This window comes from Crotalus tigris, unplaced genomic scaffold, assembly GCF_016545835.1.
Source record: "Crotalus tigris isolate CLP2741 ecotype Arizona unplaced genomic scaffold, ASM1654583v1 scf7180000024427.8105951120:4207309, whole genome shotgun sequence".
NCBI classification, from domain to species: domain Eukaryota; kingdom Metazoa; phylum Chordata; class Lepidosauria; order Squamata; family Viperidae; genus Crotalus; species Crotalus tigris.
The window spans coordinates 1,420,136-1,444,825 of NW_024100595.1; the positions used below are offsets into that span (position 1 = coordinate 1,420,136).

A 24,690-nucleotide genomic window follows, 5' to 3' on the forward strand; every position below is an offset into this window, starting at 1 on the left:
TTTTAATAATGTGATTGCAGAGGTGCTACAACTGCAAAGGCTGCAACTTTGGGGATCAGGCATAAGTATCATTTGTTCAGCTGTGCTGTAATTTTGAACTGTTGCTGAATGAATGTTCATAAGTTAACTCAAAGACTACCTGTAGATCTTTCTTGGTGCAGTATCATAGCAGGTGTTTCTTCCTTGTGGAAAATCTACCAGACTAATTTCCACCTCCAAAAAGATGCTGAAAAAGTTTAAAGTTTTCAGTTATTGCTCTGATTTTCATTTTTATACTCATTTAAATAAATGAGTACAATTTAAATAAATGAAAGTACAGATTGCAGTCCTATCCATGCTCCATTTTAATTAATTGAGGCTTTTTTCTAATATTAAACTATAGTAACTGAAAACAAGCATATTCCTTGAGGGAATATGAGAATTTCTTGTTTGCACATTGCTTGATGCTATTTATATTATTTAATTATGAAATCAGTATTATGTAGATAATTATTCCTAATAGTGGAATTTTTAGATAATGATCATTTATTTAGATTAATTACACTATTCAATGATATATAGTTTAAGTCCCGTAATATATAATAAATATATTAGGCTTGCATTGGTTGAATAGTCACTTAAAATACAAAGAAATTTCAATTTTTCTATTTAATAAATTGTTTATCATATCTTTTGTGAACCAAAATAGCAGTACAACAACCAAAAATAATGAATTTTACATAACATAGCTGTTTAGAGAAAGGAGGACACCTGAGTATTCTGGAATGTAGAATGAATAGCACTGGCTTGATCCACTTAGATTTGGCCCCATTTGTCTTTGGGGAGGCGATAATATAGGCCAGTTGCACAACAGAGCATAGCACAGAGGCAGAGAAGAAAAGCACTGGTCATGAAGAGGCGCTGGCTGCAAAGGGCACGGTCTGCCTGAGTAGAAGAAATGATAGTGAATTATCTTCTCCATATATTGTGGAGCAAAACACTTTTAGCATTCAGATATAGCCCAACCCACCACTGCTCACATCTATCTACCTACCTGATTTAGCATGCTGGATAGGGCAGGGTTAGTTTGATAACGTGATTGATAGCAAATCCCTGGCATTGCCAAAGTCATGCTTTGTTCCCCTATTACACATTTTGGTGGCTTTCTGAGAACAAAATGGAATATTACATTAATGGGTTAAGAAATGTTTGTAACAATGCCCCTTCCTGTTAGCTCACCTGGTCTTGGGAAGAAGGGATGAAGGTGCAGTGATCCTAAGACAATTCTCACGGGATAATGAATTTGTGATAACAGCTAATAGATGAATTGATTTCTGGGCATCTGGACCTGTGGATGGAGTTAGTGGAAGGAAATGTCAAGAGAAGGTGAGCAAGAAGTCAGAATTCTTGAGATATTTGATGGTCACTCACCTCGGAGACCCAATTTTGTCCCACTGATGGTCAGACCTAAATGTGCATCGTTGGGAAGATCTGTGCCATTGTGGAGATCAAAGGTCAAGCCAACCATGATAGATATAGTTGTAAGAGGTTCAGCAGTTGATGGAGATGATGTGACATTTCCCTGAATCTTATTTGTGATACAGAACATTAAATGTGCAAGAGATTTCAGCAGAGAATCCCAGTCCTTAGATATAAGGAAAAAAGGAATGAGTGTTGCTTCTATTCTCATTTTTTTGCTTTTTCCTTTAAAATATCTATTCAACTCCATATGACCTCACCTTTAAAATCCTTTAATTGTTATTCAGAATAGAGGTACATAATACAATTAGGATGTTTTTGGATTTCTGAATTGTAGATAGCAATAGCTAAACGTGAATTTAAAATTTTGCAGTTTTGAATTTTTGTTTAACTTTCTCTGTTCCAAGTGGTAGAACGAAATATTTGAATTTTAAAGCTTTCTTTTGGTGAAAAAAACTATTTAAATTTTTTAAATTGTAAGCTGGAAGACAATGATAGAGAAATGGAATTGTAGTCAATCAGTCTGAAAATATCAGTACAACTATCCCTTCATTAGAGAATCAACCTGTACCTGGAAAACAGCAAGGGAAAAAATAATGTCTCCATTACTGCCTTTTCCTTTATCCTTCCAAAGTTTTTTTCTAATGTCTTCACTTAACAATTGAAATCCAATTTCATCACATGTTTTGGCCTAAGTTTTTACTTAAATTTCTAATCTCTAGCTCACCTCTTTGACGTCAGGATTATGAATATCGTGTGACTGGATGTAGAGAGCAAAACCAACAAAGGCAACAGCCAATGAAAGGAGGCAAAAGAAGAAGGAGACCAGAGGTGGATGTCGTTCCAGGCATATACGCAGGGAGGCCAGTAGGGAGCAGATGACCATGGTAAGCCCTAGAGATGAGGGTAAGAAGGATGTATCATCCTAGCTCTAGAAACTAAAATGTTTCCGGAAGAGACTACTAGAATAGCCAGAAAAAGGATTGATCACATGAATTTTTCATTTTTGTATGGTACTGTAGTTCAGCTTTTCTAATTTCAAAAGTTAAAATGTGAATGTAAATAAATTTATTGATTTAATTTCATTATTGCTTAATTTAAACTGGTGAAAATCTTTCTTGGGACTATACAAAAAATACAAAGAAAGGCTGCTTGTTTAAGATTACTCTTCCATTGTGATTGCCATGAAACAGGAAGCTGATTTTTTTTTATCTGTGCATTCAGATATGGGAATACTTAAAGATTCCTAATCTGCATTCTGGCATTACATAATCAAAGAAAAAGGTTGCACATTTCTGCCCACTGATTTTCAAAAAATCTAATTCTCTCTATGTGAAGACATATCTATTGAAGTTAAAAATAGCTAGTTTCTTCATGCCAACTGGATGAATCTGCTTGTAAGAGAATTTGTAATTTAACCTGACATAATTTTGTGTTACTTTCATATTCAAGACAGCATTTGATTATCTTATATTGTATCTGAAGTTAACAGATTACAATAACATGAAATTGGAAAAAACAGCTAGAATAATGGAGGTAGAGAACTGGATAATCTTCTAGCTCATACTGTAATTTCATCAACATCATGTTCTGTTTTAGAACATGATACAAAACTTCATATCTGAAAATTCACTACAAAAGATATTCTATCAAACTGGTAGTAGCGTAAGTGCAGGAAATTAAACATAATCTTCTCAGCCATCTATCATGGCTAATAGTAAACAGACAGGAAAGCAGAATACTTAAGATTTTTTGTCCCAGTTTGGAGGAATGGTTGGTGAAGTTGACAGATTTTGCTGGAATGGTTAAATTAACTTGATTAGAGAAAAGACATTATCTACATTGATTGCTGACTGGAAGCTCTTATGGACATTTTGCACAAAAATGAACTTGTGACTTATAGTTTTGATGAGTTAGACAGGATAGATTATAGAAAGAATAGTAATATGTAGTTTTAGAACAAGGTGGAGAATATTAGAAGCTACTTCTTTATATTTTTTTCTTTTAATGTTTTTTCTTGCATTTTTGATTTTTCTTTCTTACTATTACTTTTTTTGCTTTTATCTTGTTTAAATGTATATATATATATATATTATACACATACACACACATATAACATATATTATATATATGTATATGTGTGTATATATATGTATATGTATGTGTGTATATACAGGTATACGTATATATGTATATGTATATATATGTATGTATATATGCATATAATAATAATAATAATAATAATAATAATAATAATAATAATAATAATAATAAAGTTGGAAGCGACCTTGGAGGTCTTCTAGTCCAACTCCTTGCTCAGGCAGGTAACCCTATACCATTTCGGACAAATGTCTGTCCATTTTCTTCTTAAAAACTTCCAGTGTTGGAGCATTTACTGCTTCTGGAGGCAGGTTGTTCCACTGGTTAATTGTTCTAACTGCCAGGAAGTTTCTCCTTAGTTCTAGGTTGCTTCTCTCCTTCATTAGTTTCCATCCGTTGCTTCTTGCCTTGCCTTCAGGAGCTTTGGAAAATAGCTTGACTCCTCTGTGGCAGCCCCTGAGATACTGGAACACTACTATCATGTGAGAGGGATCTCGGAGTCCTAGTGGACAATCATTTAAGTATGAGCCAGCAATGTGCTGCAGCTGTCAAAAAAGCCAACACAGTGCTGGGCTGCATTAACAGAGGGATAGAATCAAGATCACGCGAAATATTAATACCACTCTACAATGCCTTGGTAAGGCCACACTTGGAATACTGCATCCAATTTTGGTCACCACGATGTAAAAAAGATGCTGAGACTCTAGAAAGAGTACAGAGAAGAACAACAAAGATGATTAGGGGACTGGAGGCTAAAACATATAAGGAACGGTTGCTGGAATTGGGTATGTCTAGTTTAATGAAGAGAAGGATGAGGGGGGACATGATAGTGTTCCAATATCTCAGGGGCTGCCACAAAGAAGAGAGTCAAGTATTTTCCAAGGCGCCTGAAGGCAGGACAAGAAGCAACAGATGGAAACTAATCAAGGAGAGAAGCAACCTAGAACTAAGGAGAAACTTCCTGACAGTTAGCACAATTAACCAGTGGAACCACCTGCCTCCAGAAGTGGTGAATGCTCCAACACTGGAAGTTTTTAAGAAGAGACTGGATAGCCATTTGTCTGAAATGGTATAGGGTTTCCTGCCTGAGCAGGGGGTTGGACTAGATCAAGGCTTTTCAACCAGTGGTACGGGTACCACCTGTAGTACATTGGTACCTGGCAAGTGGTACGCGACCATCCTAGAAAAGTAGTAGCAGGGGAGGGGAATGAGCTGAACCGGTGGCAGCACCGCACAAGCCTGAGGAGAGATGGCTGGAGCTGCAGAGCTGTCAGGGCTCAGTGGAAGCGCCAGGATCAGCGCCAGGCTCCAGCTGGAGCTCAGCACTGATCCTGGCGCTTCTGCTGAGCCCAGAAGAAGCACCGAACAGCTGGAATGTTGCAGCATCTCCAGAGTCTTGTGATTTACATTCAGATGCTTGGCAACTGATTCCTATTTATGACGGCCATAGTGTCCCATATTTATGAACACACAGTGTTCATGTGAAGTGACCAAAACCTGCTGCAAGCACCCAACAGACGGGAGGAATAAAAACCAAACATCTCCCCGTCCCCACTGTCAATCTTCAACAGAAATGCTCACAACAATGAAAATCTCAGACAGGAGGAAGAGCACCCCCAGGTGGGCAGGCAAGTATCTTGCTCGGCTGTGGCTTGGGGGACTTTTTTCAGTGCCATTGTAACTTCGTACAGACACTAAGCGAACTGTTGTAAGTTGAGGACTACTTGTACTTCATCACTTTTTTCCTTTTGGGGTGGGTCATCAAGTTTTTGACATCTTGCTAGGCGACTGATGGTACTCGGATATTGCCATATCCCAAAAGTGGTACAATGGGTGAAAAGGTTGAAAAGCCCTGGACTAGATGACCTCCAAGGTCCCTTCCAACATTATTATTACTACTACTACTACTACTACTACTACTACTACTACTACTACTACTACTACCAGTATCTCTCCAAAAACCACACCAGGACTAAACAATGGGAATTTTCCAATGACCATTAATGTTACAGAATCTAAAGAAGTATTCAGCCTACAGCAAGGAGCAGGTCTTGGAGGTCCACCTTCTCTCTATTAGAATGTTAATAGAACTGGAAGTACTACTTTAGACTGTGCTGAAATTCTCTGAGTGTAGGAATCAAAATGAATACTTTCAAAACAACAAAAACAAATGAACATTTTTATAGTATGAAATATGCAATTAGTATCCTCATTAAACCAAAACTCAGAAAAATTGAAAGCAATAGGAAGGCTCCACTATAACATATTCAATAATAAGAAGGCTCAAGTTATACGTATCTACTGTCTTAGATGCTGTAACTTAATTTCCTTTTCTTTGTAATAAGTCTGCATGCTTTAATTATGTGAGAATCTCATCTTTTTGGTTGTGAACTGCTCTAAGGGACTTAACCTGTATATATTGAGGGATGGAGCTATGACCTAGCGTAGGCAAGCCTAACAATGGTGGCTCAGGATCCTGAGAAACAGTAGGCTCCTGTTGGCGCTAGTCCATCCATATAGAACATGGAAAATCAAGCCCTGCTGAACCTTAATTGGAAGTCCCCAGAGCTGAAATATAAGAAATACTGGATCAGCTTAGGGGCAAAGAAGCCATTCCAGAGGAAGAGGGAAAAAGGAAGAACCAGTTATCCTCACTTCCAGAAACTCATCTAGGAAATTCTACTATTCTAAAATGCCCCTCAAATTGAAACACTGCTTTACTTGGGGTAGGGGGTAGGGTGACTACAAAATGTTGTAAACCTGGAAATTGCATGCAAGGACAGATGGGTTTTTACAAACTTCTGTATTCAGTTGGGCTATGTGCTAGAAAAAGAAAAGAAATCTCCATCTACAGAAATAAAGAGAAGCAGCTCAGAATGAATAACTCACTTACTGGACATTTGCTCCATAGATCATGTCACTGCACATGTGAGTTTTCCCAGCATGTCTTTCATTGTTTACAGTGACAAAAACCTAGAAAGCCATCTGGAATCTTGGAATCTGAACATGCTCCAATCTTTTGGAACTTTGGTTGAAATCAACATGAGATGATTGTCTAGCCTCAACGAATCTGTTGCCCTATTTACACATCTTAAATAATTCTTCCTATTTGAAGTTCTTCATATTTTTTAAGAGTGAAGAACCAGTTCTAGTTTAAAATGTTTCCCTTTGGACTTGCTTTCTGTCCCAGAGTACAGTACTGTATTTATGAAAGTTCTTTGGGCAACCTCAGGATTCAGATTTGTTTACATTTATTCATCTGAGTGATCTCATCAAATCTCCTATAGAAAGAACAGTGAATAGTGTCACTTTAATGCCTACATGAATGGAGTTTCATGATTAATTTCACCAAAAGAACACTCATACCCTTGAAATATATTCTGCTACAGGAAATTACCATGAACATGAGAAACTATTCCTCATGTGTACATCTTGTGATGAACACCTTAGTACCCAGAAGGCCAATCCTTAAGACACTGGCAAGATAAGAGTTGAAGTTCTGGATTCAATACTATGACCTTGCTTCTACCTCAGACCACTCCAGAATGGAGCCTACCTCACAAGTTGTCAAGTAAAGATCAATTGTTGCATTAATGGCTAATCCCAGCCAATCTGGTCAGAGCCAGCCAAACATGATGCAGGAATTATAATCTCATCAAATTGTCACTGCCTATCAACAGCTAAAGTTGAGGATAATATTACTGGCTGTAAAAGCCCTTTTATATAGGGTTAGTTGGTGGCAAATATTGGTGCAAATAGATAATATAACAAACAGTGTTTGTATAAACAATCTGGGTGGAACCAGATCAAGGGGTATTTACAAAAAACAAAGAACTGATGACATAAGTGAATATATGCTTATTCATATCAACAGGGGTACATAAATGGATCACTGAATACCACAGTTAATAGCAAAATGTTTCAGGACAAATGGGTCCAGCTACAGATTTCAGAAGACTGCAAAAAGTTAGGAATTTCCCTTTGATCAGCTATCTTCAAGAGCCTATAACCACCAAATGAGATGATTCTTTTCAAGACCACAGAACAAAGGGGACTGATGCCCTGATGGCACCTGATGGCACCATAGCTGGCGCTATACATTCCCTTTGAATGTCAGTGCTATCCAGAACAGTAACAAAGATATTCAAGCTATGGGTGATTTTAATCACTCCATTCTGCCCAAGCACACCATGGCTCCTTGCCCTGGTAAAGATGTTGAGGATCCCTGTGGTATGTCCTGAAATAGCCAACATCTTCTCTTAAAGTCCAGTTCTTCACTGGAGTCAGATAGGTTACAACTTTACAAATTCCAATCTGAAACATGAACAAGGATTTTTTGAGTTCTGATTCTAACTTACAACTTTGAGACTGGAAAAGTGAATGGAAACATCTGTGCCTGGGAGTGAAAACCTTGGCCTTTTGAACATCAAATATCACTGATTTATTGTATGATTTGATGTGCTTTTGAATATGTGAAAAATCAGCAACAAAGAATCTGCAACTATTGGGACTCTTTTCAGTGGCGCTGCATAGAGTTCTAGCAAACTAATAGATTACATAGATAGCAGTTTGGGACTCAGTCGTTTTAGGTAGGTGAGGGACATCTTTCTTTACCATTCTCAGGTGCGCTGCTTCCTCGCAGCCTCCTCTCATCCCAATCCATGTGACTTGGCACTGAATATTCAAGTTCTAATGACTGATTGCTTTGAATCCATTAGGCCAGTGGTCCCCAATCTTTCTGGCTCTGCGGACCAGCAGCAATGCAGAAGGGGAGAGAATGGCTTCGCATTTGCGCAAGGCACTTGCACAAATGCAGTTTTGTGCGCTTGCCTGCCATTTGCACAGCCAGGTTCCCAATGGGCCATGGCTTGAGGATTAGGGACCCCTGCATTAGGCAATCCCCTATTAACATATTGTGCCTCTTTGATAGGACCAGCTTGGCTAGAAGGGTCATGAACTAAAAGTCTTTTTTTATTTTAAACCATATAGTTTAACCATATATACAAGATGTCAAAGCAAGAATATACAGTATTTGCAGCATTGACATCTTGTATATTTCATTATGACAAAGTGATGCTAAGACCAGACCCTGCTTTATGCCCAAGATCACTCCCAATTCTACCAAGCACAAAATTATGCTATCCCATAGCCCCATGCTATGCAGAGTTTTAAAGGGGATACCAGCACTTGGAATTGCATCTAGAAACATATTAGAAGCCAATGCAGTTTCACTGTAATGGTGTTACACACGGAAACTTTAGAGCATCAAAATTGTGTGTGATACTACAATCTATACTAGTTGAAGCTTTCCAATGTTGTTCACGGGCAGTTCCTTGTAGAACATGTTGTAAGTATTCAACTGGGAAGTGACAAAGGAATGAATGACAGTTGAGCAGATATCTTATATAATAATGCAATAAATTATTCATTCTCATATTTTTTTATTTTATTGTAAAAAATCAATTACTCTGTGGTATACATCAGTGTAATAATATTGTATCATTATATAATGAGGCTATACACACATTGAGATTACTTGGGCAAAAAGAGTCTGTTCTAGAGAGGGTTCTTTTCAAAATAGGAACAATATGCAGCCCTGATCTGGCAAGCTCTCTTAGTAAGTCCAGCTTCTGACAGTGGCACCCTTGGCCTGGCTGAAGCATTCTGGGTATCACCAGCTGTAGGACTCTCTAATGGTTCTAGCAACTCATCCCCTTTGATCTCACAAACATTGTGTAAGATGCAACATGTAGATATGACCACAGGAATGAGCTTCTCTCTCACATCCAGTCTCATTTGCAAACATCTCCAGCGAGCTCTCAAGACTCCAAAAGCTCTCTCCACACACGTTCGGCATTTGGCAAGCCTATCGTTGAACTTTTCTTGGGCCTCAGTTTTTGGTGCTGGATATGGTTTCATTAGCCAGGGGCGAAGTGGGTAGGCATGATCTCCAATGACAACAGGAGCCATTGAAACCCCTTCTAGTACTGTTGGAGTTTGTGGACCAAATGTGCCTTCATCCATGCTGTTGAAAAAAGGAGAGTTATGCAAGATGCGGGAATCATGGGATCTCTCTGGAAACCCAACATAAATGTCAGTAAAGCGAGATTTGCTATCTACTAGCGCCTGCAACACCATTGAATAGAACCCTTTGCAATTAATGTAGGAATCAGCAGAGAAGGGAGGGCAGAGGATGGAGATGTGGATTGCATCAACCGCACCTAGGCAGTTGGGAAAGCCCATTTCCTTGAAGCCTTCCATAATATCTTGTGGATCGCCCAACAAAATTGTTTGGGCCAGGAGCCGACTATTTATTTCTTCGCAGACTTCTTCAAAGATTGAACAGGCTGATGAAATTCCCACTCCAAAAAGCTCCGAGACAGTCTTGTAACTGTCATGATGCGCGAGTTTCCAAATGGTCATGGCCACCCTTTTCTCAACAGGAATGTGTGACCTCATGCCTGTGTCTCGACGCTGTAAGGCAGGACGCAACTCCTCAGCAATATACATCAGTGTGGAGCGTGACATTCTGAATAAAGAAATCCAACACTTATCATCCTGTTCTGAAGAAATCATTCGCTCCCACCATTCGCTACATCTGGGGAGCATCCAGTGTGATCGCTCTGACAGGGCCATCAGCTCGTGCTCATAATGCAGTGCTGGTGAAGATGAATACACCATAGTTACCACAGACACTATAGCATTGCGATGAAGCCGTAGCAGGGCTCTCTTACGACGGACACTAGCTGAGAGGATGCGCCTCAGCACTGCAGCTGACCGTCGAAAGCGTCTCCGCTGAAGAATCCTTGCTATGGCAAATACCACAGTACGCCTGTTCAGCATCCATTGTTGCACTAGCAACTGAGAAGTTTGAACACAAGCAGCAACAAGAGCCAAGCACTCTTGCTCCATTTATCCAGCTGGTTTTAACAGTAGCAGCAGGTCCAGGAGGAGATGATACCAGTATGCTGTGACAGAAAACTTTTCCACCCTGGTCAAAGCAGAAATGAAATCACCAATCAGGGATCACTCATAAGCACTCCATGCACTTCATTTGAATAGGCACTGTTGAATTTAAGGGTAATACATTGTAATTGGCTCTAATTCACTAAGAATCGTATTTATAATCCAACTGTGAAGGTCTTTTAAAAAATACAAAGTAGAAAATAGTTTCACCGAGTTCAGCCATTTCACATTTTCCATTTAAAAATATTTTAAATTTTCAGAGAGTCACATATGGCTTTTCCATAAATATTTCTCTTTTGTACAAATATTTCAGCTGACCAACTCTCAGTCAAACATACTATATTCGCCATGCTAAGCCATGATTGAGCTAGCATGGCTGAATCCATGATATCTAACAAACAATTGCAATAATACAGCCTCTCTACAAGTTCTAGGCCTGCCAAACCCAATAAGGGGAAGACACTCATTAAATATATTATGGCTACATTATGGTATTTAATAGCGCATCCCATTTGAACTTAGCAATATAAAATACTATATTCTAGAATAAAAGGATAGAGAACATGGGGACAGATTAAGCAGTTTAAATCAAGAATACTGTAGAGGTAGTGCTTGATTTACGACCACAATTGGAACCAGAATTTCCGCTGTTAAGCAAGGTGCTTGATAAGTGAGTCATGCCTGATTTTATGATCTTTTTTGCCAAAGTTAAGCAAATCATTGTTAGATAAATCAGGTGGTTGTAAATGATCTGGCTTTCTCCACTGACTTTGCTTGCAGAAAACTGGCTGGGAAGGTAGCAAATGGTGATCACATAACCCCTGGATCTTACAAATGTTGTAAACACATGCCGAGCACCTGAATTTTGATCATGTGACTGTAGGGTGCCATAATGGTCATAAGCAGTGCTTTTTTTTCTAAAAAAAAAAAGGGGGGGAACTCACACACGTCATACAACCCGCCTTGCCTACCCTAAAAGGTTCCATCCGTTCTGGGTGTTCTATGAGAAAAAAAGCCCTGGTCATAAGTGCAAGGACCAGTTGTAAGTCACTTTTTTCAGTATTTTTGTAACTTTGAACTGTTGCTAACAAATGGATGTAAGTTGAGGTCTACCTGTGAGCAATTTATCATTGTAGAACTACATGCACTACAATCTTCAAAGATCTCTTAAAACATATCTATGCCCAACCCACCTGGGAGGGTGGAAAAGGGATACCCTACTACTACTAAATGGCAGCCCTTAAGGAAATGCAACAAATGGGACCAATGCAGCTTTGAACAAACAAGGTTGTAGTCTTGATTTAAATGTTAAGGACATAAAATTTAATTATGTGACTTGTTAGCATTTTCCTATCTTTGCTGCATATAAATGCCCCTCATGGATGCTATAACATCCAGGTTGCATAAACTGAACAGCACATACCTTCTTGTATAGTTCTTTCAGACATACAAGCAACTTATAGGAATCTTTATAATTGTAATCTAATTAGAAAAGGTACTGAGGCCGAGAACAAGTGGCTTGCAAAAAATAATCTAGTTCAAGCAAAATCAAACAAAGAACCTGCTTTATAGTTTCATCTCTTAAGACATCCCCTACACCAATTGTCTTGTTATATAACTTGTTAAAAAAAAATGACTAGGGAAGCTGTTAAATCAGGCTATTAGCTATTTGCTGAGAAAATTAATATTAGTATGCAGTTTGAAGGTTGTATCAACTGTACCACTTTAGGTTTTGATATATTTTTATTAAAGATTTTTTAAAAGATAAAAGTTAACACTACAATAATATAAAGTGAGAAAAATCAAAAAGGAAATCACGGAGAAAGTTAAAAGTCCAAGGGAAAAAAGTAAAAGATAAACAAGTAGCTTCCGATCTTTTTTACAGCAGTTATAATTAGACATTTAGCTCTCATTCTAGAATTGCAATATCTCTCTTTTTGAAATCTATTTTGTAATCTATTTTATCAAAGCCATAAATCTTAAGTTTATTTTTTTATTTCATGCATAAAGTCTGTAAAGGGTTTCCAGTCAGCAATAAACACAGATGTTGTCTTTTTTCTCATCAAAGAAGTCAATTTAGCCATCTCAGTAAGTTCTGACATCTTCACCAACCATTCCTGCATTGTGGATAGTGTCAACTGTGCCACCTTTGTTGCAGGTTAGATAAGCTTTTCCAACATTACGTACCCTATAATTGGTGCAGAGGCTTCAAACCTACTGAGGAACCCGCTGCGTTTTCCCCCCTCAAAAGTAAAAGACATTGTTAGAGACATTGCCTATCCTGCCTTGCTCTTTGTCATCTGCAATCCAGAACAGCTCAATAATTTAATGGGCTTAATGGGCTTCAAAGCCCAAATCCTACCACTGCAGGCTGCTGCTCTTCACTGTCATTGTCCTGGCCTGCTGCTTTGTTTTATGTGCGCTCACTGTGCTGGCCTGTAATGATCATACAGGCTTACGGAGGGAACATTGCACTGATGCTGTCGTTCGTCTATGCTGTTTAGCACCAGGGAGGTACACAGAAACAACTGCACTGAGATGCAAGAGAATAAACAGATTAGAGATAGTAGTTATTTTGTTTTTGTCATCCATTTTTATTATTACATTATTATAATTGGATTAATAATTTTAAACATTCAATACCTGTTGCATTTTTACATGTGTATGAATATAGCTCTCTATTCAGGATATTTTATGTAATAGGGCTGCATTCATTTGAGTTTGAGACCCCTATTCTGATGCTTCCAATTAGAAAAAAAAGAAAACTCTATTGGGTTTGCAGAAATGCTGTTACAGGGATTGCAAAAGGGGGCAAAACTCGCTTAACCATCTTGTTTGGGTTTAATTGTGGTCATAAGTCAAGGACTACCTAGTATTTTTTTTAACATTTTTAACACTTTTTTTTTCTAAATTTGAAACTCAAGCCGTATTTTATCTAACCAAGACACAGATCACAACAGTTGTATAAGCTTTGGGGAGCATTGTTATTATTTTATCCCATTTTTCTTGCCGAATCTTATAAAAACAAGTTGAAGCATGTAAGACAGTTTAAAAAAATGTTTTGATAATAAAGAGATGAAATCACCTGCGTTTTCTTTAAATGATCTCTAGAGGCAGATTTAATACCAAAGCCAAGTGGACGTATTAAATGGAAAAGATACAGTTCTTAAGAAATACATTTGCTTATAGCCAGGAGGAGCTACAGTTAACTTATTTTCCCCAATATTAATAGAACAACAGTCAGCTACATTGTTGTATCTTGACAAAGTGTACTTTCCCTCCCCCACTTCTGGACTCTACTCAGCCTGAAAATGTGAAGACTATTACTCCCCCCCATCAATCCCAAAATACATCTTACAAGTCTTTTAAGGGTTATTTATGGCCAAATTGTTTCCTGGTATCTACCAATCTTGTGTAACTCACTGGAATCATTCAGAAAGGCTATTAAAAATGAAGCCAAGTCTTTCTATGTTCTCTGGGAAAAAGGCTATGAGCTATGAGTAATTAAACTAATACATGTGTGTGTGTGTGTGCCAGTGAGATCTACACTCTCTGTGCCTGAGATGAAGGGCAGCTAGAGTGAGGAAAACTTCCTTATAATAATGACATTGATCCTGAGATGGGAAGCTAGAATTGGTGGTGAGACCTGGCTTATATTCAGCAAAAAATGTAGAACTGATGAGAGAAAAGAGGAGGGGAGCCATTATGTTGTCACCACTCCCAAGCCCTATTCCAGTGGTGGCGAACCTATGGCATGGGTCCCAGAGGCGGCACTCAGACCCCTCTCTGTGGGCACACATGCCGTCGCCCCAGTCCTAGGCTTTCAGCTGGGTTTTATACAATCTTTTCACTTTAGGCATCCACCGCCGTGTACAAAAAAAAAAAAGGTTCAATCAGTCAATTTCAACTTATCAAGGAAAAAAAAAGATCTTGCAAAGTTGGAATTGATTGAACTTTTTAGTCCCATCCAATCTGCTGTTACCACCGTAGCCGCGCCCACCCAATGGGCCACACCCACCCAGCATCCAACTATGCATAAGTGGGTTTTGGGTTGCAGTTTGGGCACTCCTCTCTAAAAGGTTCGCCATCACTGCCCTATTCACATCAGACTCCTGTCCATTTATGTATGTGTGGGTGTACAGTGGTGGCAGGAAGGAACAAACAATTTGTAAAGTTGTAAATTCTAAAAATCAGGGAAAAATAAAATAAAGATTTTTTTTCACGTCTAATGAAACAGCATGGGATGCAACCATAGCCTGGATGGGGAAAAACTTGTGTTACAAGTGTGTATTGTTTTTTGGTTCTTATATGCAAGTTTCTTAAACACCCTCACATGTAAATTTTTTTTCTTATGTGTATATTATTATTTAATATATTGTAAAAAGTGATGGCTATTGCTGGTCTACGACAGTAATAAAGTTTATTATTATTCTTATTATGTGCAAGTTTTCCTCATTGGGGCCCAGTGAAGGACACGCAACTCTTATTTTCCGAATAAGCCTCCGAGGGAGACTTACTGAGAAATAAATGCCCGACCTAAAGCTCTGCAGTAAATTCATGGGGAACCTGAGCCTTCCCAGTCATCTTGCCTAACCATATGGCAAGATTTAGGCATAGGCGGTAAATTCCTGCAGTTGGAGCCCATCCTGTCTGAAAGCCTGTCCCGACACCACCGCTCGAAGGCTTCTGCCAAGCACGCAACCCTGAGCTGCTCCACTCAAATCAACGATGGGCTGTCTCAGTCTACGGCAGCTAAACCTACATCCCAAAGAACTTGTAATTAGTGCTTAGCAACCTATAAATCTGAACAAAAGTCCTGCCGTCGAAAAAACGCTGGCGGGAGAAGAATGAGCATCAAAGCAACAGCCTCATCTTACCTCCGTCCCCTTTCCTTCTTCCCTCCAAACCGCAGCTGAGGCACCTTCCGCTTTACGAAGGCCGCCAACGTTCCCTGCTACTGTCCCTTTAAGAGGAAGCTGTACCGCTGATTCCTTTTCCTTTGGCGGGGCAACCCTATTCGATACTTTAGAGCACGGGCGAAGATGACACTTTCCCGCGCGCCGCCGTCGTCATTGTCCAAATGAAGGTCGCTTTAAAGTGACGCAGCCGCAGGCGCGAGCCTGAGGTAGTACGCACGCGCATCCGGCACTTACAATTCTCTGCTCAGAAACGCTGCCCCCTTTCCTAAATACGTGGATGTTCACGCCCCACTCCGGAACAGGTTCTCGGGAGCTCGTATCTTCCTCCCCTCTCCCCCCATCTCAATGGAGCACTGTCTTTCGAGAGCCATTTTGACTGAGGGTTACCGCGCGCATTTGAGGGAGTTCAGGCTGAACATGAAAAAAATAGTTTGAGGTAACCGTTAGAAGTCGTTCATTTTACCGGTCCGTTCTCTGCTGTTATTTTTCTCGAACAAGCAGTCCTTTCCAGTAGGCCACAGCACTTTCCTCTTAGGCTGGGAAATTGAGTTACTTTTTATTCAATGACTTTCACTTGGTTACTTGGGAGTCAGATAATTTCATTTTTAAGTGAGAGCAAGATCACTAATCCTTAGTAGTAGTAACACTTAAAAAAAAAACACAACCAAGGCTCCATTTTACATTTAAGTTGTTCCAGATCACGTAGCTAATTAGATTAAATTGCAACCTCATTCAGTAGGATCAAATGGTTGACTTTCAGTGGAGAAATCTAAAAAGGCACCAGCCTGCTCTCCTGCAATAGGCTACTTTATTCTGGTAATTCAAATGAACACAAGCAGCAGTAAAGGATTCCTTCCATACATCTTATATCTTCCCAGCTTAGAACTAGATTCTATAGTGCTCAGTAAGTACTACAGCTTACTAAACATATTAGAATCCTAAGAAAAAAGGATAGGAAGGGCCTTACTTAAATTTCATTACAGTTAAGTGGTATTTGTATTGTACCAGTTTGAATGACAGTGAAGCCAAGCTAAGAAATTACACTTGCATTATTTCTTAGTGCGCATATCTCATTTAATAAAACTCCCAAGATACTCTGAGGTTTCAAAAACTCATGGAAAGTTTTCATCTCTTTCAAAATATCCCGTTTGTGTCCCCTTTAACTGTCATTTCCTTGTCCTGGTGGCAGGACACGAAAGTTCTGTGTTAAGAATTAAGACACTTATGGCAAGAGGAATGAATTTAAATAAATTCTTTTTTTGCCTTTATTTTCAGGGGAATCCAGAGAAATTAAAAACCATGTGAAGAAATTAAAAACCAGAGCATTGAGTCAGAGATAGAGAGAGATGGTGGGGAGCGGGTGAGGCATGAGCCTCCCAGGACAATTTAGGCTAAAACAGCAAGGGAAGGGAGGTAGGCAGGTGGCATAGCTTCCCCTTTCAAGATGCCCAGACTCAATCTTCAAGAGGGTTGGGTAAGTTGCCTGGCTTCTCCCCATACACCCCTCCATCTTAGCGGTGCTTCCCCTGGATATTTGTGGAATTAACCCTTCCCATCCAAGGTTTCCGAGTAGACCATCACTCTGCTAGGAGCTAGAAGAAAAAATAAAAATAGAAAATGTGGTGAAAAGTGTATCTTTAAGAGAGATGCTATATGGGTAGCACACAAACTTCCCGCTCTATGCTTCCTGCAAGATATACTTCTCTTCCAAAATAAATAGATGCTTAAAAGATGCCATTTGTACATCATCTGCTGCAATATATACAATTATCCCATACAAATAAGAATCTTGGGTTGAAAATTAGAACAGCATTATTCTGCTGTTGCTCCTATCTGATTGTGAGATATGGTTTTGCTTGTTACTTTTTGTGCTTGTACAAATTTATCAACCACTGGGCAGAAACCTTTTCGACCTAACATGTTATGTATTACTATAAAAAAAATAAAGGAACAAGACCCCCAGCATCATGCAAGTAGAATTAAACTCTGCTTCCTAGACACTCTCCTTCAGATATGCATACTCTTTATTTGCTTCTGCAGAGGGAGAATGCATTGGGCTAACTTTTGAATCCAGGAGCATGATGACTAATGATACTGTGAAGTAGCTTCTCAAATGTTAACTGTCTCTAAAATTATCCAGATCATGAATGGGGACAGGAATTATTTTATAGGCATGATTCAGTGTTTCAGTCTGGCAAAACACCTAGAATGAAATCAACACTAACTTGCAGTTATGGCTCAAAAAGCAGAGTACGTGTGCTCAATGCATAACTGAGGCAATATGTTTTAAGAACTGACAAAGCAAGGTATCTTCTTGGCAAACTGATGTGTTATTATTTTGAGATAACTATATGTTGTTGTGGAATAGGTAGATTTATTGGGAAATCATTGCCTCTCATGATATTCACTGTCAGCTCTGCCCAACTTCGTAAACTCCAAAACAGAGACTCCCAGGATCCCCAGCCAGCAAGGCCATGGTCACCCCAGCATATAACAGGGCATTCAGCTGGCTCAGGAATTCTGGGAGTTGAAGTTCATGAGTCATAAAAGAGCCAAGGTTGTCTACCCCTGTACTAGACAGATTAGCCCCAAAATACAATCCTTAACTTCAGCTCCAACCAACTTTAGGAATACGAAAACACAGAGGTCCCATATAATCCCCATTCAAGCTAAAAATAGCTGTCTATGCAATTAGAGTTGGCATTACTAGCTTAGCTGCACCACCATCTCATAATGTAAATTCATCTGACTTAAGAATTTAAAGGAAAATTCTTCCATTGCTTACCTTGACTATGTAGCTCCCATATATGGCTCCATTCTGTATCAGGAGAGAAGAAAAAAATTAGAAGCTAAGCATTACTGTATTTTATTCCTAAATAATACCTACTATAAGTCTCTAATTGTTTTTATGTCCAACAAGAAGTTTCTAAATTTTAACTTCTTTGAGAAAAGCTGGTCCAGATGTGCAGCAACCACATGCCCATCTCCCTGCATTATTTAACACAAAACTCAGAACCCTGACTCAGTTAAAATTAAATGCTAGAACTTATAGTAATACTCAAATAATTGGAAGTAAAATGTTCTTAAGGAAACACAAAAACTTCTTGCTGACTCCATTGAAATTTAATGAAGACACTTTTTTCCTTAGCCTTTCAAGGAAAGCATTAAAGAGAATAATAAGACTCCTTTTGAAACTGTTAATTCAAAACCAATTCAAAGGGTCAATATACCCTTACCAGATAAACATGAAAAATGAATACTACAAGTTGTTTTTTACTTATTACCCTTCTGGTTTTTTTGTGGGTAAACATTATCCATGCCCCTCCCTCTTCCACTAATTCCAATAGCTGGTTTCTGTGCACCTGAAATGTGACTGCTTCTTATAATTGAAAGTTGCTCAGTATATTCTGCTACCAATAGATTAATAGCCTCAAAATATGCAGAAATCTCCTTCCCTGTGCAGTACTGTACTCTTAAGGCTATCTTACCTTCAAAGTGATAATTTCTTGCAGCCTGCCAGTCACTGGCTTCCATGTTTTCCCAACATGCTCCAGCATCTGCATTTTCTGTCTCCTTGACTGGTGCCGTTCCACCACCCCCTCCATGCCCGGCTCCCGGCTCATTGATAAAGGAGAGGCCCCACTCATTTTGGAAGATGGCTCCCAAATGCTGCCGCCGACTGCTATCGGTTGGTGGGGGACTGCTGGGGGGTGGCGCCAAGACACAGTTGGGGAGGCTATTAGTGGTGCGGACAGCTGAGGCTGGAACATGACAGGCTTTGCCTGGTTGATCCAAGTTCTCTTTCAGCTTGCTGGCATAAGAGATCTTGGGAATGATCCTGGCACTGCTGCTATCAACTGGGAAAGCAGGAAGGGGCCGAAAGAGTGACCATGTTTCCTTCTCGGATTCCTCAGTGGTTACACTGGAGGCATTAGATGCAACAGTGGGCTTCTCACTGGCTTTGATAGTGCTGACTCGTTCCAATTCGGGGGAAGACAATGGGGAGGGTGAGTCAGAATAGCCACGGCGTCGATGCTGCCATCGCCCATTGGAAAGACCCTCTGGAGCACAGTGGTGGCCATTAGTGCTAGGTCCCCATTCCTTGCGGTCTGAGGGGTTGCCTCGATAAGTTTTGCGGTAGGCAGGACGGAAGGGCCGGCTATGATGGAAATTAGGAGGATAACGGCGGGTATGCTGGGGAGGTTCTCGCTCAGACAGCTGGAGATTGCGGATGTTAAGGCTGTTGGAAGGACTCAGGGGAACACTGGGCTCATCAGCTATCTCAGAACTTGCAGTATATCCATTTGACTCCCATGATCCTGAAGAAGGAAAGCAAATTTGAGATCTATGTCACTAACTGCACAATAAAATGTTTCCCCGCTCTAAAGCATTTCACAGAAGGTCTTTGGAGGAAAAAAAAAACCTTTTCTACTTTCCCCCTGTAGCTTCCTTCCTTCCAATGCATTAGCATTAGAAGGTTCAATAATAGAAGGTGCTAAGTCATTTCAGGCTGGCATCCATATATTTGTATGAATTTTATTCCTAGACCGTGCAACACCTCTTCAATTTTATGAATAAACAGGATGCTGAAATTTAACTTCCTATTGCTATTATAATTACTTTTCAAGGTGGAATGGGAGAATACCCAATGGCTAGAGCTCTCATTCATTAAAAGCAGTCTTTGAAGCTGCTAAATCTCCCAAGTAATATTACAATTTCCAAGAAAAATAACGGTGTGGCCGTTACAAAATAAAGAGAATTGAAGAATGAATTTCTGTGCTATGATGTGGGGTTCAACAAATGTTTAAATGTAAAACAGATTTTACTTAGCAACTGTTTATTTTCCTTGTTATTTAGCTCTGCATAAGAAGCTTCTAACCTAGACAACTTTTTTGGATTAACGGAATACAAATAGGCCAATGAGCTATCTTCGCATTCTGGTCAGAAAAGCATCCTATTTCTCAGACCAAACAAGGACTCAGAATACAATTCTGGAGGAAGTTTGATAAAACCATCAAACAGGTTGATGGGGAAAGAAACTGTTTTTATTTCCTTCATACATGGTACAGAAGCAAGACAGAAAAAATGGGAGAAATGGAGTGATTCTTCTACCAGTTCACTCACTTGATGCTTTTCCTAATCAGTAATGATCAAGTTGCTAAACACAAGGCTTTCATATCAAAGCTCATGACATAAACATATCTCTTTCAATAGTGATCAAGGGATAAAAATGCCTTCACATCACAATCCTGAACCCCTCTCCAGCAAATTGAGAAACCATAAAATAAAATCAAGTGTCCAAAGGATTCTAAACTTTTTATTCTAAACAAACAACTTTTCCCCATTGGTATGATGGAAGAGGAGGTTGATTTAAATGTTTTATACACCAAATCAGTTCATAAGCTAAAGTAGCAGACAACTGCATATTTTTCAATAGACAAGAAAGAATGCATTTAATACACACTGAATTTTTTTTTAAACCATTTCCATGGCCCCTGAAGTAAAGCCATCTCCAGTCAAAAGATAACAGAGGTATTAAAAAAAGAAGGGGGGGGGACGACACCTCTGTTCAGTACAAAAGAATAGAGTGTGATTTTCCTACTGAATGAGAGGAAGGAGGCCTTGCTTTCCTTGGCATCAAAGATAAGAAACCTTTACAGTCAGATTTTAAGGCAATGACTCAAACAGAAGACACTAAACTATTAGGAAATTGTGGGAGAAGGGATGACTTAGGAAATTCAGAATTACTCAGCAATGAGAGAAGCCCACGCTTCTGTGGAAAGTTGGGGTTGGGGCAATTGGTTATTTAGGGTAAGACTGTCTAATATTGATTGAGTCTATTAAGAACAGCAATGTAAGGTAGCTAGTTTGGAGGGATTACTCTCTGAAAGTATTGTTAAGGCAATAGTAACAACTAAAATATCAGCACCCTCTTATACTGGGGAAAGCCATTGATCAGAGTAATTTCTTGGGCTTACAATTAGAGGGTTCGTGCAAAAATTTGATGAAGAGTGGCGAAGCTAAAAAAAAAAAGTCCCTTTGGGTGCATAACTGAGAAACCTTTCAACAGTTTTAATGCCCAAACCAAATTATGAAGTTCTGGATGCCTAAGCACCTGGATTTTTGCAAGCCTCCTATCAGATTCAAACAACTTAGAACATAAAATATGAGATGGAAGGCCAGTAGCTAAGTTACCTGTTCGGATACGGTTGTTGAGATTATGGCATTTCTCCTTCTTTCCTCCCAAGAGACGCAGTTCTTCCTCTGGGTTGCGATTCTCATCCATGCCCAGTTCTTCTTTCTGCATGGCCTCTACCTGGTCTTCAATGTAGGTCAAGGAGGCGAAAGATATTGAACACCAGGGATCTGACTGAAGTCCAGCTCCAACCCCTTTTTAAAGAAAATACAAGCTTCCTGGTGATGACTCTTTCTACACTGTTAAATAGTTCTCAAACTAACAAGATGAGGAACTATGCCACTTGTTGGGAACTACAAAAAGCTACTCAAACTGTAGAACTGTTGCTCCAGTGAAATCCCCAGATTTCTTGCCCTGTGCCTCCAAATTTGCGATGCTTCCAGAGAGTAGAGCGCGAAATGGGCTATTTAGTATCGGTATCCACGCTTGTTCTTCCTCACCGTGCCTTTTGCTTCAACACCCTAAACTTTCCCCCTCGTAAACGACCCCATACAAACTCTTGTACAAAGCTTACAAAACACACACGGCGTGGATTCTGTACCCTCAAGCTCAGCGGCCTCAAAAACTTAATTCTCCCTTCCGGCGTTACTCAGCACCGGCCTGCAATCCCTCTCGGAATCGTCCTCTCCGCAGCAACCGTAACAAAAGCTTCTGGCCGCCTGAAAAATGCCTCTTCCCTCTCCGAGGATTTTCCTTGCGCCCCACACCCACTGCGACTTCCTTTGCCCAGAGCTCTGCTGCCCTCTAGAGCAGCTCTCGGAAGCCTGATCCAAGCCGCCTCCCCGCTTTTTCAGAGGACCGGTGGATTTCCGTTACGGTCGGCCCGGTCTTTCGGGTGTCTCTCGGCCCAGTTTGTCCGTGGGAGGCCCAGCTAACTCCCCCAAGCCCGACCTCCGGCTCCGCCGAAAGCTACCAGGAACCTCGACCTAAAAGCTAAAAATGCTCCCCTCGGGGAAAGCCCCAAACCGAAGCAGCGTCCTCGCTTTGCTGAAAGGCTCCTGCTGCCCCACCCCGACCTTCACCGGGCCCCGCTGCGCTCTAAGCTCTCTGCTCCCGCCCGTCACTTTCCTCAGGCCCAGGCGATTCCCCCAAGCCTGCCCGGCACATTCAGCCAGCCAGCCAGCCCCTGCCACGTGACCGGTTTCCCCCTTTGGCCTCCTCGGATCATGTGACCTCCAGTGCAGGGTGACTTCCGGGGTGGGCCTCCAGCACATGGGCCGTCCTCGTCGCGTGATTCTCCTGGTGTCACGTGGCCGCAGGAGGGCGCGGCTCTGTCGGTGGAGCTGGTGGCCAGGGGAGGGGAGGGGCTGGGCTAGGGATGTTTTCTTTCAAACTTATTAACATTTTTCACAGGAAGGTTGTGCGCGTAAATCAGATTCAGACGATATTAGATTTCTGTCCAGCCTTTTGTATTGAGGAGCAAATGACATGGATTTTGTAATTTAGCTAACACAGTTATTTTGTATTTTAATTTGATGTATTTTCTCTCTCTTAAAATAATGTTAATTCGTTACAGATTGGAATACAGGATAGTTGTATGAATTGATTAGATGGCTTTTAACATTCCTAAACTGAAAAGATAAATCTTCAGATTGATTATTTTCTCTGCTCAGGTACAAACCAGACAGGAATTTAGGAATAGCTTTTAACATTCCTAAATTGAAGAGATAAACAGACTGAAGATTATCTGAAGATAAGAAAAAAGTTTGTTAGTACAAATTGAGGTCTGGTTTAATCTCTTTAGTGAACTCTAAACCTTTCCTTACAATTTATGCCTCTTCTAAGGTCAGACCTCATTTTAATGAAAGTGGGTGATATTATGGGATGCAAATGTATAACATGCTTGACCAGATGTAACTGATTTCCTATGCAAAGGGGAGGTTACTTTTATCCTGTCCAATCAACTTTCTTCTTGGATTTTTCTTCCTTATGCTAATTATAAATGGTGTCCTAAGCTAAAGATTGGGGTTCCCTCTTTGACTGAGAGGAATCCCTTTTGTCTGAATATTCTGATAAATTGTAATAAAGTGATGTCTCCATTTGTCTCATTGGAAAATATGCATGCTGAGGCATGAGCCTGAAAGACCCATATTTGGCCATCAATTTGGCGAATAGCCAGCCAGCAGAATTTTGCCTCCGAGCAATGATTTCCAGTCAAAGATAAGGAATAGGTAGTTGCTCCCCTGGGTTTTTTTTTTTTTAGGGCCTTTCTTTTGTCTTTCACTGGACACATTGCCTGAAAGGTGCTTTTTTTAAAAAAGGAAGCGCATGAATTATAAAAGGGCACTAAAGCATTGAGCAGGCGGCTGTCCATCCAAATGAAGTTTATTCAAAAGAAATTTGGTGAGTGTTGAGTTGTTAACTTTTCTTTTAGTTTCTAGTGAGTGAGTTCACTAGATAACTCTGAAAAGAGGTAAATCTTTTGAGTCTATTGATATTCTAATGAGCAAAGTAAAGTTCTTTAGTTGATCCTGGAGAGAGTGAAATCTGGATCTGGTAAAACAATGTGGGACCCACATGGCATGGAAACCCATGAGGAAAGAAAAGTGTTGTTCTTCCCACCTGGGATTGAGCAGGTAAGTTTAGCCTGTCTGAATGGGAAGTTGGAAAATTAGATACTCCATTTGGATGTGACTTCTATTGATGTGTCTCTATAATAATTTTCTTGAGGCTAGCAGCATTCAAACTGAATTAAAATTAAATTGAATAGAAAAGAGAAAGGGCCCAGTTTGAAGACCCTTTAAAAGTGTATGCACATGTATGGGAATCTGAAGGTACATTTGAATATGTTTACGGTACATAAAAATTCCTTTACCTATGTATAATTCCAATTGGACAGTGAAACAAAAATAAAAGAAAAAAAACTGTTGACATGGTTGGCCAGCCAACAAATTAAAAATTGGGCTTCTCAGCTTGGCTTAAAGCAGTGACGAACAGATAGGCAGTAGTTAACCCCCTCCCCCCAATTACATTTTTATCAGAATCACTCATTGTATTTTCTTCACTGCCTGGAGAACAAGCCACAAGTTGCCCCAGGAAAGAAAGAAAAAT

General features: G+C 39.9%; 2 protein-coding genes across 6 annotated transcripts; both read right to left on the reverse strand.

Moving 5' to 3' along the window:
• Window positions 1–633: 633 nt before the first annotated feature.
• Window positions 634–15,735, reverse strand: TMEM219 (transmembrane protein 219). Of its 5 annotated transcripts, XM_039330436.1 has the most exons (7): window positions 15,402–15,586; window positions 12,887–13,057; window positions 2,186–2,352; window positions 1,411–1,624; window positions 1,219–1,327; window positions 1,034–1,145; window positions 634–924 (listed from the first exon to the last, which is right to left on the reverse strand). In XM_039330436.1, the coding sequence occupies exons 3-7, from the start codon at window positions 2,342–2,344 to the stop codon at window positions 796–798; spliced, it is 723 nt and encodes a 240-aa protein (XP_039186370.1). In that variant the 5' UTR covers window positions 2,345–2,352; window positions 12,887–13,057; window positions 15,402–15,586; the 3' UTR covers window positions 634–795. The 5 variants fall into 5 exon arrangements, with proteins under 5 accessions (XP_039186370.1, XP_039186368.1, XP_039186371.1 ...); XM_039330434.1 differs by lacking the exon at window positions 12,887–13,057 and having other exon boundaries at window positions 15,402–15,583; XM_039330437.1 differs by lacking the exons at window positions 1,034–1,145; window positions 12,887–13,057 and having other exon boundaries at window positions 15,402–15,590.
• Window positions 15,736–16,680: 945 nt separating this feature from the next.
• LOC120302266 lies at window positions 16,681–22,805 on the reverse strand. Its single transcript, XM_039330394.1, has 4 exons — window positions 21,639–22,805; window positions 18,932–19,762; window positions 18,229–18,261; window positions 16,681–17,035 (listed from the first exon to the last, which is right to left on the reverse strand). Exons 1-4 carry the CDS (start codon window positions 21,748–21,750, stop codon window positions 16,986–16,988), a joined length of 1,026 nt encoding a protein of 341 aa, XP_039186328.1. The 5' UTR covers window positions 21,751–22,805; the 3' UTR covers window positions 16,681–16,985.
• Between the last annotated feature and the right edge of the window lie 1,885 nt (window positions 22,806–24,690).

Excerpts from the sequence above, each read along its gene's own strand:
- TMEM219 (XM_039330432.1), bottom strand. The coding sequence starts at position 10,470 with ATGGAGCAAGAGTGCTTGGCTCTTGTTGCTGCTTGTGTTCAAACTTCT.
- LOC120302266 (XM_039330394.1), bottom strand. The coding sequence starts at position 21,750 with ATGCAGAAAGAAGAACTGGGCATGGATGAGAATCGCAACCCAGAGGAA. Across the intron at positions 19,763-21,638 it reads CAACAACCGTATCCGAACAG|GATCATGGGAGTCAAATGGA; the intron begins GTAACTTAGCTA and ends TTCCTTCTTCAG. Across the intron at positions 17,036-18,228 it reads ATGGGAGCTACATAGTCAAG|CTCCTAGCAGAGTGATGGTC; the intron begins GTAAGCAATGGA and ends TTTTTCTTCTAG.